This window comes from Vicia villosa, linkage group LG3, assembly GCF_029867415.1.
Source record: "Vicia villosa cultivar HV-30 ecotype Madison, WI linkage group LG3, Vvil1.0, whole genome shotgun sequence".
Taxonomy (NCBI): domain Eukaryota; kingdom Viridiplantae; phylum Streptophyta; class Magnoliopsida; order Fabales; family Fabaceae; genus Vicia; species Vicia villosa.
The window spans coordinates 46508932-46528118 of NC_081182.1; the positions used below are offsets into that span (position 1 = coordinate 46508932).

Genomic DNA, 19187 nt, shown 5'->3' on the forward strand with positions numbered 1-19187 from the left:
TTAGTGAGCCTAAACAATCTTTAAAATAATATAATACAAAGTAATGCAAATAGTCTTTCCAATCAGAACAATACATAAAATCAAACCAAACCTTATAAAGGGCCAGTTTGAAACACTTAAATGAAACACTTATTTTTTATATTTATTTTTTTATATTTATTTTTCAAAATATTACAAGTTTTTTTATATTACAAGTTTTTTTATATTTATTTTTTCTTAAATGAAACACTTAATTTGACATTCTATAACATAAACATACATAACTGAAGACCAAAACTTAGTCAACATCATTAATTTTTCAAAAAGTTGTATTTCAAAAATAATTTTTATGAAAATCTATTTCAAATAGCTTCAAAATTAAGTGATTTTTTGAAATTTTGATATCCAAATTTTTTCCCCTTAAATAGATGAAATACCTAAAATCACATTTTAAGAATAATTATTCAAACAAAATTTTCATTTGAAGCTTTTATAAAAAATTTCTTTGTAAAAATCTTTTTCACAAAATTTGATAACACTATAAAAATCATTTTTAAAAAAATCCAAAACAAACGGGCCCAAAATTCTTCCCACAAACTCAACCTATTTTACTAAAAAAACTAACCTCAAACTCAACCCTTTTTACAATAAAAATAAAGCCTAAATAACAATTAAACTCGACTCATATTTTAAGAAAAAAGAAACCTAAATAGCAGAATATGAAACTCTAACTCAAACTAGATACTCAAGGGACAAAAATGAAAAAAATATTAAATGATAACTATATTGAGATTCAAATAGAAAGAACTTCGTGATTGATTGAGTTAGAATATCAAATGGTTGAGTTAGATCTTAAGCCACTCTTTGGAAACAAAGAGGAAGCTAAGAGGAAACAAAGAGGAAGCAGCGGCTAGGGTGTTCTGATTCTTTTCCTTGGGTGTTAGATTTATATAATAAAATGGAACATCTTTTGGGCTTCAGAAACAACCCAGTCCAACCCAGTAAAATATCAAATAAAATAATGAAAATAAACACTATTAATCCGGCCGGGTTCGGTTTTTTCTGGACTCAATTTCATCAACCGAACCGAAACGTCATTATCCACTCTAAACTGGATGCTTCACCCGTTTGACCCGAAAAATCGACTTTGATCCGACCGAAATGCTTCGGATTGAATGGGCCGGTCGGATAGCAACGGTCGGCGAATTTCTGTCCACCCCTACAAAAAGCTGTTAGGGTATTATTACGTAAGTCACTAAGTGCATTACTATAAAATTAAAATAAAATAAAAAAGTTGTGGCTGCCTTCTTGAGGTCACCTTTCTTCTGGCATGGCTTTTTGACGAACGATTTCTTTAGCAGGAATTTCATCTGCCTGAGCATGGATAGCTTCGAGTTCAACAAGAATGCGCCTCTCGGAGAAAGGATGTGATGTTTTGGGAGACACGTCTTCCTCTTCATCTACGAGCTTGTCATCTATAAAAATTTTGAATAAGTTTATTTGACTCAAATCTAGTCAGGGTAGGGAAAGACTACATGTTTCTTGCCTCGTTTAAAGTATTGGTCAGAAGTATTCACCAGCTCATCCTTGCATGCTGACAAATCGTATTTTAGTTTCCTCCTAAAAAGGAGGATGACTTCAAGAAACTCCTTCAACTTGTTCACTGATAAGGCAAGTTTTTTGGCCTCTTCCACTGACTTCTTAAGGACTTCTTGAGCTTCTCCACAAACCACTTCAACCTATCTCGCTTCATAGTAATAAAAAATTACAAACTTCTGCTCCCAATTCAACGCTTCCTTCTCTAAAGTAAGATTAACCTATAAGTCGCCCACAGATCTATCTATTTGGGAAAGAGCCTTGAGGAGCACTTGCTCCATCATCAAACCCCTCAACATGTAGTTCTCCACCATGTTGGATAGTTTCTAAATTCCCATATGACTGGTAGTTTGGAGGGTGGAGCGGTGGCATACTTCCTCGCGTCAAACACATGTTCCACGACAAAGACTAAAAATTCTTAGGCGGGTCAACCCGAATTGGAGAACCAGCGTGTTGCTCACCCTCTTCATCATCTCCAAGGTTTATAGTGACATTATCCTTATAATTGGGAGCCGAGGAGGAACTCTTGTCATCCCCATATGGCCTCAAGGTTTTAAGAGGGAGAGTCTGAATAATGGTGCTCCCTTCGACGCCTTTTTCGCTTCCTTTGGTGAAGAGTTCGCCCATGAGAATTTTAAGACTGTCAATCTAATGCTCGTTACGACCCAACTTCTTCGACAAGGATGAACAACATCATTTTTACAAAAAAAAAGAAGAAAAAAGTTGATAAGTTATGAGGCGGGTAAAAAATCCTAAATTGGGAATAACTACAATTACAAACTTACGTAGGTATTCATTGATCTTACTATCATCCCCCCTGATTTAACTTTACAATTTTCCTAGAGCTCATGATACGGAGCTCATCTAAGAAATTGGCCACTTTCGTCTCAGTGATGTTGAGATAATCAAAGTCATATCCAGTGATAGCCATTGGGTCTTTAGTCCAAGACAAAGTGGCTTCAGTGGTAGCCACTAGATCTTCAGTTCAAGACAGAGGTAAGCAAGGAGCATTATCCCTCCCTACAACCATACAACTGATAACCAATGACTACTACACCAATATCAAACAAGGACTTCATCACATCGGAAAGATGCTTCTATGGGCCTTCTGCATCAAAACCTCTTGCTTCAAAGTCGATCCAAATACATGCTTACTTGAAAAATATAGTCAACAACGTGGAGTGAGATACTACTCTCAAAGAGCTTTGTGATATAAATCATCGAGTCTCTCATTACACATCTATTCAATCGAGGTTTTTTTTTGCAATATTCACCAGGGTATCTTACACCAATCTCGTATGAACTAATACCAACAATCATCTCAAGGCACCGCGACAACCCTAAGAATACTCTCAGGCGGCTAAGAAGTCCTTACTAAGACCATAAGTCTACTGATTATTTATCTTATGCAACTTCTACCTTGTCCTTCATTTTAAATATACGTTACTCTGAGACGTACTTTACGCGGTTACTAATATGCATATCCTCGTAGTAAGGACTTAGCTACCACATATGTCTCAACTTGTGTCTAACTCGGTTGCTATCGCCCCCAATGCTCCTTGGGTTGAGCTTAGTGTTTACTGTGCAGATAGTGTCTTACTAGAGCTTTACACACCAAATATAGAATTACGCATATATTATCCTACTAATACGGGGTGTGTGTCACGTCTGATTCTTGGCCATACGCGTCTAAGGTCATGCTTAGTGTCATACACAGCCATCAAGATCTATGTGAACTTTTAGTAAACATACTTATGACATTTAAATGAATAGAACGAGGCTTAGGTCCCTTAACTATTAAATGATGTGCCATAGAACGAAGAAAGGCTTGGGTCCCTTGTCCATTCGGGTTAGTCATACAAGCACTAATGATAGGGCTTAGTTCCATTAAACGTCAGAGTCTTAATGCTTACTGAAGGCATGACTTAGGTCCTTTGAAGGATAGTTTTTCACCACATACTAATAATTGGGCACAGGTTCCCTGAACATTGGTGCTTTATCTTTTTTGAAGTCAGACTTAGGTCCCCTGAACTCCAACTTCTTAATGCTTTCTGAAGTCAGGGCTTAGATCCCATGAACTTAAACTTCTCTATGTATCATGGAATATGAGAAAGTCTCAGATCTCTTGATTATTTGATTCCTTAACGTAGAACAGATACAAGTCTTAGGTCCCTTGAAATATTTAGGTTTTCTATACGTTATACATGCACATTAGTCATTATGCTTTCCTTAATTTGGGGTAAATACACATTTGGTCTTACAATCCTTACTACATTGAAGCTTTGTGTGTTATCTTTTCAATACATCAAACCACGTCTCAAACTGAGTTGCCTAACTCAAGTTTTCCATTTTTCTTACAATCCTTGGCTCAAGGAAGAGAGAAGGACAAGATGGTTGTCATGGAGGGCGATGGCCTCCAGGGAGGCCTGGGGGCATGACGAACTATCCACCATCTGGCTTACGGCCTTCATCGACCCAATAGGCTAAAAAAACCTACAATTCTCAGCAAAACAATATTTTTCAAAGCCGAAACTCATACTAAGCACAACACATTCAAGTATACCTTGCTTCCCAACATAGAGACATCAAGAACAAGTCATGTTTCATATTTTCAACAAAGAAACATAGAAATTAAACCATTCATCATCATTTAATCATTTTTTATAGAACTAAATCATCATAGTAGGAAATCGTCAAAGAGAGGCATGTTATCACATTCACTCGTGTAATCAAAGTCAGACATATATTACTATTCAGCAACAACATATTTATCATCAAGAAATTTAGGAGAATATCATCATTTCTAACTAGGGTTATAGATTAATTCATAACCTAAAGGGGAAGAATCCTCCTTAAAACAAAATTTGAAGAGGGGTGATTGTGATGATGGATTTCTTCAATTCTACTTGTATGCTACCATTTAGTTTTTCCTTGACCTTCATCTTTCATGGTTCAAACCTTTCCATCAATGGCTCTTCAAGATGCTCTCCAGAATCCTCCTTTTGCAAGAGAAGTAGGGTAAGGTGATTAGAGGGATCCAAATTCTTTTAAGAGGATGGATATGAAGGGTAAGATGCTTACCACTCTTGAGATGGTGTGTGATTGAACGAGAACCCCTTTTGTCCTCCTCCAACACTTGTTTTTTTAGATTAAGAGGTGAAGATGGATAGAGAGATATCTTTCCTCTACTTTCATCTTTTCCATTGTACTCCTCATTTTGGAAAATGGATGAGAAATATGAATTCCTCCCAAGCTACTGATAAATGCTTTGTTAAACCAATTACCATAATACCTTCCCCTTATGAGGAAATTTCAATTACGCCCTTAGTGCTCAAACTTAATGGACTTTGAAATTCTAAGCATACTCTTCACTCTACTATTTCTTTCAGTTAACTTAATGTATCACATAATGATTGTTGGAATTTTATCAATAAGTCCTTGGGGATAAAATTACCATTTTACCCTTTGGCTTTAAACCTCATTGTCTTGCACAAGTGGCTTTTCGGTTAATATTCTGGAACGTTATATTACACATATGATATTGAAGGCCCTAATGAAGCCTCATTAGTTCAGTGAGATCTGTAAGGGTGTAACATTTGCAATGCCAAAATCTACACTTTAAACAGTGTAAAGGGAACTAAAACCCCTAAATCTTGGACGACGAGGAAATGCAAATAGAAAAAAAAAGGATTGGATGAGTCAAGGGGGGCCAGGTTGTCCTGCTCTTCTTCAAAACAAGCTTATAGAATAATTTCGCCCTCATCGCTAGTGCCAGAAATATTGATATGCCTCCTAAAAGATCTCACCATTTCCTCAAAAGTGAAATGGGTCTCGAAGCCCGTGGTCGTGTATTTAGAATTCTTGTACGTCATGGATTGCTTGGGATTCCCTAAGAAAGAATAGGAAGAAAGAGAATCACTATGACTATCAGAATTACTAATGCTCGCATAAATCCCAAACACCCTAATTTCTAAAAGCTTATAATTGATTGATCCATCTGCTCGCACAACGTTCTTCATGCAACACAAATACATGTTTCCCACTCTCTACCACTTAATGACTTTATCACTTTGCCACTCTCTTCTAAGTCTTTAACAATCCACATGCTTGGAAAGGAAAAGCGTGAAGAAAATGGAGAATGAGTACACATGTGAGCGAGCATAAAGAAGAACTCTAGGTTTGAAGAAGACAAATAACTTAATTTAAGAAGGGATACTTTGGCAACATGTTTGAAAATGGGATGAAAAATGTCCCTTTTATTGCATCACAAGCTACAAAAAATAGGCAATGATTGCCCTAACTAGGAATGCTAACATACTTCTCAGGTCTCTAACATGCATAAACTTCTTTAATCATTTTTTCTTTTAAAGAAATCATTAGCTTCATTTTAATGTTCCATGTGTTACTGCTAGTGACACTTAAAGGGCTTTCTTTAGCTCTGATTGAGTGGGTTGCCCCAAGATCTACTTGAGGGACTCGTCCAAAGCTCTGCTTCAGGGAGCTTGAGGGATTGTGTACTAGAATAATTCTACTGAGTCTTAGGAAGGAAGGTCCATGAGTATACCATAAAATACAATTACCTTAACTCTGGGCAAGCTTCCGTTACATGGTGATAGGCTGCCTGAATTAAACTAAGAGATTGCCTGAGATGGGAAGAAGTCTCCAAATAATATGGCGATAGACCACTCAATTGGACTTAGTCTGTTTGAGGTGACCCATTCACTCACCATAGGTGAATGGTGAGGAGTCCAATTAATAGGAGATTATATGAATGAGTCACAGGGGAAAACCACTTCCCGATTATCTGAGGAAGATTCAAGTCTTCTTAGTTTCTCACGATGTTGACCAAAAAGATAAGGAAATCTCTCATGGTACCAAATCATTGTGGAGTCTTGGTAGCAAGAAAGAATTAGAATCGACATTGAATCCCCTAGAGTTGTTCATATTGCAATTCCAAGGTTGATGGCTATCTATTGACAATCATAAGCACAATTCTCAGTAAGATGATAGTTTCACCAAAATTATTGGGGTTGGCACCAAGGTTTCTTCTACTAATGCTGCCACCCCTAGAGGAGTTTAAAGTTCACCATTTGGTGGAGGTACTAGGATGGTTTCAATCACCAGTGGAGGTTGAATTGGATCTTCTTAGTTTAAGGATAATGTTGCGAGTCCATCTTTTGGGTTGTGGTTTACCCTTATGACATCATTAGAGGCATTTGGGTAGACACTTGTCGTGGATCTTCTTTTGCCATTTGTCAATCAAAATCGTGGGACTGCAAGGGAGAAGTTGAAACATACTTTGCTTCAAAATAATATTTCTAAAAGGGTGAGGATATACACAATATTATGGTGTAAACTTAAAGTTTAAAAAAAAATTAATTCAACATATGATTTCATTAACATCAATTCAATTCATGATTATAATAACATATTTTCAACAAAGTATTACAAAGATAATTCAACAAAAGATTGCAAACTCAATTCAATAAATGATTACATTACAAACATCAATTCCAAACAACATGAACATTATGAATATCTTAATCAAATAACACTACTAATTGTAACTCAACTATTTTAAATACATTGGATCATAATATGTCTTGCCAATATATAAAAACATTGCAATTAACATTGAACTTAATCCTATACAGACAAACTTAAACCTTATTGACATCTTCAACTATTTTTTTTATATTAGCCAACTCGGTCTTCAATTATATATTTTTCTTCTTTTGCCTCACAATCTTCAAATCTCTTTCATCAACAATATCATCGTCTAACTACTTAGAGAAGCTACATCATTTATCGTTAGTATTTTGTAGTTTCTACTTCCCCAAATTTCTCCCCCGATATTCATATTTGTAGCCAGTGACGGGTCGTAAAATGGTGTCTTCTTCTTGTTGGATATGTTGGGCATGAGTAAAACTTCAACCTTTTTTCATAAACATAATACGCCCTAGGATTTGGACAAGTTGGCCTCAAATTCGATTAGGATGAAGATTAGCATGATCTTCCATTTGAAAGAAGACAACCTAGGACTAAGATAGATCGGATTGGACGATCACAGTGAACAAGAGTTATATGAAGAAGCACGATTTGAGAAAGGGATAAGCAATCTTAAATTTTCTACGGCCTAAAACTAACTTAAATAAAAAACATTCATATAAAAACTGAACCAAATTTAAAAGACCATAAACACAATTTTGTCTGGTTATAAAATTACTCCCTCTGGCCTGAATTATAAGTAAATATTATCTTTTTAGATTCATTGAGTAATAAATGTATCTGGCCTACATAAAAGACCAAATACATTCATTATTCAATGAACTTAAAAAAAATTGTTTATAATAATAGCCAGAAAAAGTATCATATAATTATCTCACCGAGAAATGTTACTTTGATACTTAGTCTTACACATACACCGTAAAAATACTATACATACAGATTCATCCTTTTTTTAATATTTTTTTTCACACTTTGAAATTTGTGCACCACTAAATCATTTTCATACATACAGTGTAAATAGCATACGGTGTCGATCGCAGATGTACGCATAGCATGGCTCTTATCTCACCTCAGTGTATCTGTTTTTTATATAAATCAACTTTCACAAGGAAATCAATTAATGAATCAGTGTTTTGATAATTGAAAATGTATTAAACAATTTGATTCCTGAATATGAAAGTAAAAAATTAATCTTTAAAACTGAATCACATCAATCAATTTGATCTCTCTATCATAATAGGTCAGAAGTGATGAGTTGATACGTTATTTTAGGCATGATAAAATTGTACGTAACATATTTCCAAAAAAAAATTGTTTTGGAATAATGATGATCTCTGTTTTACAATTCGAAGTCATCAAAATTGATTGACATAGAAAATAAGGTGACTGGTACTTTTAAATTTTGAAGTATAGTTTGTCATTTTGTAATTGTGGGACTAAATTATACTTTTGTTGCAATTCATTGGACAAAAATGATGACTAATTGTGGAGACCAAATTCACTTACATTATATATAGTCACATTATATATAGGCTTCACCCTAAGCTTTTTAATTATTTGATTTTCGATCCTAAATTTTAATTGTTTGATTTTAGTCCTCTAAATTGTTAAGAGTTTAGTTTTAGTCTTCCAAATTTCAATTGCTTAATTTTGACCCATAAAATTTACGAATTGCTTGATTTGAACTCCTCAAATTTATTATCTTTTCCATTTGTTAGCCCCTTGATAACATGTAGAGTCACCCTTTTTTTATTACTTTTTTTTTTTCTTTTATTACTTTTTTCTCTACTTTTCTTCTCTTCAATTCTATTTTTCTTCTCTTTATAATAGTTAAGCTTTAAGCAAAATATTTTAAAAAATTTATTTATTTCATTCAACATTATGGCAAATTATTTTTCAACAATGTACCCCATCAATTTGAACGAATGAGTATTTTAGTAAAAAATATTAGACTTCGAAATTTTATACTTAAATATGAGGGGGTTATTGGACAAAGAATTTGTTATTTTAATTAACTAGTGATCAATTTTTTTACCATTAGACATACGTTAAATAAAATATTTAAAAAATTTCTAGATATTACATTCAAAGCTAACTATTAAAAATATAAAAGAAATAGAATTGTAAAGAAGAATAAAAAAAAAAAGAGAGAAAAAGTAAAAAAAAAAAAGTTTAATCTACATGTCATTAGGGGACTATCAAATATAAAAGAGAACAAATTTGAGGGGTCAAAATCAAGTAATTGAAACTTGAAAGATAGGGACAAAGGGTCTCTTGATTAAAAATACACTTTTTATTTTGTTTATATAAAAATAACACATAATGTTAACAAATTTATTATTTTAACCATATTTTTTAATCTTATGAGAAAAAAAAAGACTTGATATTCCTTTTGTGCCCAATTAATAAGAGAGAATTTGAGATAAGTTTCTTAAAAATCTCCATTCTTTTTAATCCAGAGACCCTTTGTCCCTTAAATGGCTTAAATTGAACCGTACTCTTGTAAGATTGGGAGAATCCTTTCCCTAATTTGATTAGTCTGATATTAATATTAATTGGAGACATATTGCAACATTTCCCACAGTAATCATGTATTCCAAGGTTCAAGAAGCTATTGTGCACATGTTATTATGCATATTATAAAGCCATGATTGGACAAGTTATATACTAATATATCTGTCATATTAAAATGAATAGTGATTTGAATTAAACCAAAGTATAATCATTTATCAACATATATCATCTAAAAAAACAGAAACAGTAAACCAGTATTAAAAATAAAAGAAAACAATGGATGAAAAAAACAGAAACAGAAACATGTAATCTAATGGATGGTTACACCCATCCGAACTAACCCTACAAATTGAAGTTGACGAGAAACAGTATATTGTCACATCGCCTTTTCATTCTTCCAAACATGCTTAATGAATGAAAACATCAACGAAAACAATGTCACATGAAATTGTCTAAATACTTGTGGTCACACATACGAATATGAATTATATTATTAGGTCAACACCACTAGCCAAAAACAAGAAACAAACCCATATGCTACACTTATTTGCAGTCTCCTTAAGGGGTGGAGTCTCCATCCAAAGAAGTCTGACGGCCGACGAATCTCAGTCCGTCCGCCAGCAAATTTTAGTCTCTGTCAAGAACGGTTTGAATTGTTGGGTTGAAACGGGTTTGAATTGTTTGGGTTGAAACAGGTGAAAGAGAATGAAAAGGAAGAGCTTAATCACCGGCACTTAAGTTGTTTCAATTTGGTGAAAGAAAATGAAGAAGATGCTGGAGTTATTTGTATTTCACTGTAAGTTTAAACTCATTCAACTCAGATTTTAGAGACTCTCCTTGATTGTTTCACAACCACTCAATTTCTCAGATGCGGGGAATGACAAACAAGGTAAACATCGTAACAGAAAAAAAATCCATCCAGCAATATCTTTACTACAAGAACATTTTATTTCATTTCTTTCTAAGCGCCAACAGACATCGCAGAACCATGATTTGATGCGATCAACAAATTGACACAGTCACGCTGTTGTAAATTGGAAGTCGATTGATTTAGATCCAACAATCTAAATTTAATCTCAAGTTTTTAAATTATAGCATAAATATTAAATATGCATTATTTTGAGCCATTATATCAAGATCGGAGAGTCAACAATGTCCCGACTGCTAGACAGCAGGAAATTATTGACTGCAGGAATCCTATTTCACCTTGTACATAACAAACCTAATAAACTGCAGTGCACCTTCAGCAAACTTCATGCAGTGAATAACAATATGTGAACACTTGCTTTAGGTGCAAAGTGAGAATAGGCGCAACTTACATTTACTTGGATTTACATACAGGTTAAGAAAAGCACGAAAACAATAAAATTCAAAGAATGATAACTTAATACCAGAAACAGCATCCCTCGATATATTTTAGAATGCTGTACAAATTGACAGCTCACATTGAACAGCAATCTTGCAGAATAAAGTGTGTTTTTACCAACACCGGTCTAATCAATTGAGCATGAGGGCTATACTCACAGAACTATCATAACAGATCAAGAATAACCTCCATTAAAATTTAATGCCCCACTAGCACAACTATCCAAAAAAATCACATCTGCAAATCCAAGACTAACAAATTGGAACATAGAAATCTAAGAATCAAAAGTAATATTCCATACTTTATGTGTTTTCAAGAATGGCTAGAAAACTTCATCGGAAAGGAAAAGAATAACCTGGTAGTTACCAACTAACACCGTGACGGAATACCGAAAAGATCAAACCGATTATGCATCTATTAAATGCAGTATTAGCTAGGAAGGCAGATATGCAATAATTTAAAATTAAATACAAATAAGTATTGGTGAGCCATTACTTGTATCATTCGCCACAACCCCACAATTAAAAGTCATCGAACAACTTAGCAAAATATAACCAATAGTAATAAATATCAGTAAAAAAACAATACTAAATATCTAAAAGGCTCACAAGAAACGTATATGGAAAACATGCGTCTTATTGTCAGATATTCGCAAGAGCGGTAAAACACCTTAAAGAAGCGGAACTTGTACCAAACAAGACAATTCAGTGAAATTTATATTAAATAAATTAGACAGTTTTCTAGAACAAGCCATAGTCTCAATCTCTAACGAGCGCGATAGCGGACGAATTTCAAAAGGTTCAACTTGATCCTAACGAAAGTAATCGGAATTCTCGACTGCAAGGGTGGTCACTTGCCTCTCACAAACACAACGTCCCCAATACAAGCGATTCCTACATAGAATTGTCGTTTCACGATTAAGCCCAATTAACCATTCATATTGAAGTTTTAATTTAGCACGCAATGAGCATTAATAACAGCGCGAGCGGATCGAAATGACAGCACTAATCACCTGTAGAATGCATAAGTCAACGCTTGCCACGATGCCCTCCACCTGACCTCGCACCGGGGTTGCGAGCGAATTGGAAACGTAAACTGACCGAGTTACGGTCAAGCTCATCAAATTTGTAACCTGCAAAATTAAGGTTCATTGTTTTACGATGAAAAAGTAGCTGCGTTCTAGACGGCGAAAGAGGGTGGCAGCGGGCAGATGTTATAAAACGTGTACTATACCTTACCTCACCTTAAAACATAATAAACCTGAAATACATCTGCAAACGTTCAAACCCATTATACAACATTGGGGGAAAATGTGTTACCTTCACTTAATACAAAAGGGATTAAATTTGCTACATAAGAGAAGGAAGAGGAAGAAGGGCGAGTAACCTTCCGTTAGTCTCCATTCCCCATTGTTGGACTGTCTCTGCCTTTGGGCATTAGGCAAAACGAAGAACACTTGAAGAATATATTCTACTACAGTTTAAGGATCTACGCAGCAGTAAAACATAACTTGACATGAAAGGGTGGTTACGCTGCTAATAGTTGGAAACATGATAGTCCGAAATGAAGAGAGCTTAATTGGTCATGAAGTCACTTATTTCGTGCAGTAAATGAGCGCAGATGAATAACTCACACTCGGAAGAGAGCACCCTTCATAATATGGAAATGTCAAAATGGATGGCATTCATAGTCTTCTCCTCACAATTTCAATAAAAAATGATAAAATATCGGTGTTACTGGTAGCTTTATCAATGAGCACAATAAAGTTGGGATAGACTGAGAAAATCTATTTGTACGGTTAAACACAGGGCTATTTTTTAGTTTATTGTGAATACTGGCAAGTAATACCCCCGCAGATATCCAGATGCTTTCCTGATATCCTTGCAATAATTTCTTTATATCATTTCCACTGAGCACTTTCCAGTTACGCAGTCAGTTTTATCAATATCAGTTATCTAGGAGCAGTTCCACGCTAATAACGCACTGGCATGGGAGGAAGATTGATCATAGATCACTGAAATACACATTGTTACCTCCTAGTCCATGTACAGGACGTAAGAAAATAATATTCTAGACTAATTCTATTTAATCAGCTAATTAAGGGAATAAAGAAATTGAGCACACTGCCTTGGCAAATTAAATGGATGAGGTTGTCATTACAAGGATAAGAGAAAAGGAGATATTACCATGCAATGCATCCATGGCAGTTGCTGCATGAGCCGGGCTTACAAAATCAACAAAACAAAGTAACAGTGGATCACCCCCGGGCTGCACATAATCCCAGTCAAAAATCACCACTGCAAATAATATAATGTTTATACTTTTTTATTAAACTTACTTGTCTTGATTCCTTGCTGACAAGTCTAACTTCTTTGTAGCCAACAAAAGGACGAAAAATATCTGTACCACTGTGTTAAGGTCTTAACAATGAGGAATCGACAATGTAAAACAATAGACTAAGGGGAAGCAGATGAAAGGATACGAGCTACTTCCCGTCTCGTACAGTTGGAAGGTAAACCCTCTACAAATACCGTATTGGTAGCATCAGGTGGAAGCGAATGGCCGGACCTTCCACCACTTAATTCCAGGCTTTTGTCATTTACATTTGATCTTCGGTCTACTCCCCCAATATTAGTGACATGAGACTCGTCAATAGAATGACTGGGAACTCCCCCGTCAATGGTTCTGGTAGGCTGTCCGGGACCATAAGTTGAAATCTGTTACAACATATACAATAAGTTAGCCTAAAACATATAGGCTTGATTAGATGCCATGCCATATTTGCCTGGTGACTAACCTAGATTGAACAGTGTCCAATCCAGTCGCCTAAGTTATCCCATCACATGCTCAGAGCAAATGGATGGAGTTTAAGAACAAGGTAGAATTCAAAATCTCACGTTTACAAAGTAATAATAGGAAAGAGTAATTCCTCAAATTTTCTAAAACCTTCTTTAAGAAAAAGGGCATTTTAATGCCCTCGAAATCTCCCAGTGAGAACTTTTGAGATTAAACTAAAACATAATTTAATGGAAATAATTTGAGTAGTCTAAGGATTAAAAATACATTTGATCAATTATGAATCGTATCTCTATTCATATACATACCAAAAGCAAGATAGAGGAAATAGATTCTAGTAGCCTAAATAATTTCAACATGCCAAATAGGGCCATAGAAAACAAGAAAAGATAACTGGTCATTTAAGAACATAAAAATAATTAATACCGCATTACGGAGGTAACGCTCATAAGATGCATCAAGTGATTCAGTATCTCTAACTACTTGGAGCCTTCCTCTATCAGCATCATGGGGAAAGTAATTAGCCATGTCATGAACGCCAGAGACATCTTCAAAATTAAGCAATATCGAAATTAATGAGAAAAGAAAGACTATAGCAAGGGAGAAAGGAAACATTTGTACGATGAATGTAAATTAATATATTGAAATATAAGCCTAAAGATAAGACAATTTTGAATTTGAAACTACACGACTTGGTTATTCATTATTGAGTCAAATATCTCTGAATGAGAAAGATTCGCCAAAAAATTGGACAGATATTGGCTTAGGATGTATACGATAGCATATTTGGAAAATAAATGGGGAAAAATCATTTAGAGAGAAACTTTTCACAAATTGGCGGAGGGGTTGTGCCATGCAGTCTATTTCTAATTTTAAGTTCATCAAATGCTATTGTCATCATGCTAATAAATCAGTTACGAATACGATAACTAGCAAGTTCAGCACAGTGATTGATGTTCAATTATGAGATGTGATGAATGATTCTTGGTGGCATTATGTAAGCCAGTATAATCAAAGGCGAAAAATATTAAAAAAAAAAATTATAGTTAGCATATAAGTTTATTTTTAAATCTTGATATTCAGCCTTTCAACTGGCTAATTCAAGGGGACCAATCTCACAGTTCTCTTGCAGGGGTCGTTTAAAGCCGGAGCAACACATGAATTGTTTGCACCTAACAGAATTCGAACCGAACCAAAGACCTTGAGAGGAGCACACTCTTAGGACGCAAGTCTCCCATGCTAGGCCAACCCCTAGGCTATGTTTGGATTGATAGAACATAACGGAGCGGACTAGAATATAGATACCACTTCATTGTTTGGTTATTTTATTAAAAATATCTCATTCCATCACATACACCCCAAATTGGATGAAACAAAAAATGGGGAATTGGATGAAATGAGATAGATTCCATCATGTTCCATTCCATTCCATTATTTGCAAATCCAAACAATGGAATCTCAGTAGTTCCCACTCCATTTCATTCCATCACATATCACCCCAAACATACCCCTTAGGGTTTAGCATAAAAGTATCCAAAAAGCTTGTTTTTGCTAAACATTAAAATAGCTGCCAAAGAATGATTCCCACAAAAATTAACATGATACCAACTATATAACTTTCAATCTCATTAATTGCCAACATTAAATATGTTGAGAATTAACCTGTGACTAGTAGTGATCCCCTGATTTCCAAATCAGTATCTGGCTTAAATCCACTATCACATGAATCAAATTTCTAATCTTTATAACAGTTTGATTAACGGTGCATCAACACAAATCGATTAAAACAGTTTCACAATCAAGGCGAATAGATTAATCAAATACACGGGAACAAGATGTCTAGGGCATAACATTAAGTCAACGATTAAGCACGAGAAGTGGTTTAGAGTTGAAAAGAGGGGAATTATCCGAGTTAAATGTAAATTTCGAAAAGAAAACCTAGCGAATGAGAAATGATGAATAAGGGGAGTAGAAACCCTAAATTGAAACAAGAGGGAGTAAAGGGGAAAAGATTGATACCGTAATCGGGACGGGGACGTTTGGCGGGGATGGCGGCGGGGGCGTGCTGGGATTCGGCGTATCTCCAATAAGCGTCAGACATGACGGTGTTAACGACGGAGAGATAGTGCGATGAAATGGAAAATGAGTTTGAGAATGCGTATGGCGTGCGTGTGTGTTTTTGTGGAAGTCTACAAAACTCAACAGAAACGTCACGTCACACAAGGCAACACAACTTCCTGTTGGATTGTTACAAACTAAACTCCTATCTCAATTTGTCTTCGTCTACTTTTTGGCCTTAACTAGATTGAAATACCCCTGCAAATCTAAAATTTATTTATTTTAGATATTGTTGAAAACAATAAAAAACATACATCAGAGAACTTAATAAAGAAAATTAATTTAAATAATATTTTTAAATAGGAGATAAATTTGAGTCATTAATTCAAATTCAATAGTTATTATAATCAAATTTCTCATATATATATATATATATATATATATATATATATATATATATATATATATATATATATATATATATATATATATATATATATATATATATATATGGGACGACTCAAGTGAGAACACTTGGTTATTATGAGAAATGAGAACAATGAATCACGACCATTAAATTTTGATTTTGTTGATTTTAATGGACTGGATTGGTTTATCTTTCTATGATCCTTAGTATTTATTTTACATCAATATAGAAAGAGAAACCAATCCAGTACATTAAAATCAACAAAATCAAAATTTAATGGTCGTGATTCATTGTTCTCATTTCTTATAATAACCAAGTGTTCTCACTTGAGTCGTCCCCTATATATCGAAATTTAATGGTCGTGATTCATTGTTCTCATTTCTTATGATAACCAAGTGTTCTCACTTGAGTCGTCCCCTATATATATATATATATATATATATATATATATATATATATATATATATATATATATATATATATATATATATATGAACCCTTAGCTGCCACTCGCGTCTAACTTGCCTATTATCCCGCTAAAGCCCTTGAGGTCGAGCTTAGCGTTTACTGCGTAGATAATGTCTTATTAGAAACTTACACATCAAATGAAAAATTATAGATATTTGATCCTACTAGTACAAGGTGTGTGTTGCGTTTGATTCCTGGTCGTACATGTCTAAGATCGTGCCTAGCGTAATACACATCCATTAAGATCTATGTGATCTTTTAGGGAACACACTTATGACATTTCAAGGAATAGATGAGGCCTAGGTCCCTAAACTATTCAACGGTTTGTCATAGAATGAAGCAAGGTTTAGGTCCTTTGTATATTCAAGTTAGTAATAAAAGTGTTGACGACAAAGCTTAGGTCCCCTAAATGTCAGATTCTTAACGCTTACTGAAGTAAGGGCTTATGTCCCACAAACAAAAATTTCTCATCATATACTGAAAACATGGGTTAGGTTCCCTAAATATCAGTGCTATATATTTTTTGAAGTTAGGGATTGGGTCCCCTGAACTCCAACTTCTTAATGATTTCTGAAGTCAGAGCTTAGGTCCCCAGAACTTCAACTTCTCAATGTTTTATGGAATAGGAGAAAGGCTTAGGTCCATTGACTATTCAATACCTCGTAGAACAAATACAAGGTTTAGATCCCTTAAAATGTTTGGGTTTTCTATATGTCATACCTGCACCTTAGTCATCTTGTTTTCCCACATTTGGGATAAACACACATTTGGTCTTCATGTATCCCTATGTCCCACATTCAAAGCATGTAAAATTCAGGGTTGAAGTAGGCACCTCATTCTTCTTGGAAAAATGTCATCTTTTTACCAAAATTTAAAGTTTTATCATTTTGGAGAAATTTGCTAAACCTTTTTACTAGAGTGATGTTCTCATATTCATTCAAAATGTATTGTTCCAATTTTTCTCTTGAATAAACTTTGAAAGCAATACTCTTGCGTTTCTTCTCTTAATTTTCATGCTTCTATAATCTTCCAAGTTCAATATCATGTTATTGAAGTTTTCTGAACAATGGTGCGGAAGTAATTTTAGATATGCTCTTCTTTTCTAATATCGTGTCACTTTCGGTTGACATGCCCTTGTTAAAGATCTAAGAATTTTAATATTAAATTCATCATTAGTCAAATTCTTACCTAGTGTCATTAAGTGGTTTGTCAAGTGTGTGAATCTTTTTTGCAAGTCAATAATTGATTCTTCAGGCTGCATCTTGAACAGTTCATACTCTTAAGATAATGTGTTCAGTTTTTTTACCTTTTCACTTCCACGGTTCCTTCATGAGTGACTTCTAATGTATCCCATATTTATTTCGCTGTTTTACATTGGGAGACACGAAAAAACTCTTCCATATCAAGTGCAGGTTGAAGCATGTTCTTTGCCTTATTGTCAAATAGGACTTTCTTTTTTGTCTTCATCATCCCAAAATGTTTTGATCTTTGGTGTATGAACGCCATTAACAACACTTATATGAACGAAAGGTTCATTTTCAACAACACTTCAAGTATCATCGCCTTGTGCCTTAAGATATGTTTGCATGCGGAATTTCCAAAAACCATAGTATTCTCCAACAAAGTAAGGGAACTTGTTGTCACCGCCACCATTTATAAAAATCGAGTTTGCGGAAGCCAGAAAGGGGGTGAATTAGGTTTAATGATCTTTTAAGAGACTTTATGTACTTTTATAGTTTCTTGAAATTTTTAGGAATTAATGAATAGATGAATGAGTAACTAACGGAATAGTAAAGTGCAGTAAAGTAAAAAATACAGAGAACTATACCAGTTCTCCTTTCCATTCATGGTACATATAGTCCCCTAGAGTTGGCAAAATGGGTCGGGCCAAAAAGCGCGCCAAAATAAAGGGCTTGAACAAGAAAATTAGGGACCGATTAATATATGGGCCTTTTAGCCCGACCCGTTTAAAGCCTGAAGTTTATTCGAGCTAGCCCGATCGGGTTGCGGGTAGCCCGACTATTTTTTTTAACAATAAAAATAATTTAAAATAATAAAATTATAAAACAAACTAATTAATAAATTAAAAATTATATTTATTTTAACAAAAAGAATTTGATATTTGCTGGCCCAACCTAACCAATCACTTCAATTTCTTTACCAAGCCCACTTACCACCAGTCAGTCACCAACTCACGTTAACATGAAGTCCAAATTTAAAAGAAAGAAAATGTTTAATTTCTTTATGTTGCTTTGCTACTGCTATGAGAGAACCCTAACCTAACCATTAAAACAACACTGCCGTCACCGCTTGAAATTGCTAAGCAATAGCTGCCACCGATTGAAATTTTAAAACAAGCACACATTACTCTTATATGATGTAAGTTTAATATTTATCTTACTAATTTTTTTCCTTTTAGATACTTTATCTCATGTTAATAGCTTGTTTTGGTTATTAAAGAATAACTTATAGTTT

General features: G+C 34.4%; 1 protein-coding gene across 2 annotated transcripts; it reads right to left on the reverse strand.

Moving 5' to 3' along the window:
- Positions 1 to 609: 609 nt before the first annotated feature.
- LOC131661277 (RNA-binding protein 2-like) lies at positions 610 to 16046 on the reverse strand. Of its 2 annotated transcripts, XM_058930749.1 has the most exons (7): positions 15779 to 16044; positions 14186 to 14307; positions 13446 to 13680; positions 13302 to 13363; positions 13150 to 13231; positions 11976 to 12095; positions 11532 to 11856 (listed from the first exon to the last, which is right to left on the reverse strand). In XM_058930749.1, exons 1-6 carry the CDS (start codon positions 15858 to 15860, stop codon positions 11992 to 11994), a joined length of 687 nt encoding a protein of 228 aa, XP_058786732.1. In that variant the 5' UTR covers positions 15861 to 16044; the 3' UTR covers positions 11532 to 11856; positions 11976 to 11991. The 2 variants fall into 2 exon arrangements, with proteins under 2 accessions (XP_058786733.1, XP_058786732.1); XM_058930750.1 differs by lacking the exons at positions 11532 to 11856; positions 11976 to 12095 and adding an exon at positions 610 to 11200 and having other exon boundaries at positions 15779 to 16046.
- Between the last annotated feature and the right edge of the window lie 3141 nt (positions 16047 to 19187).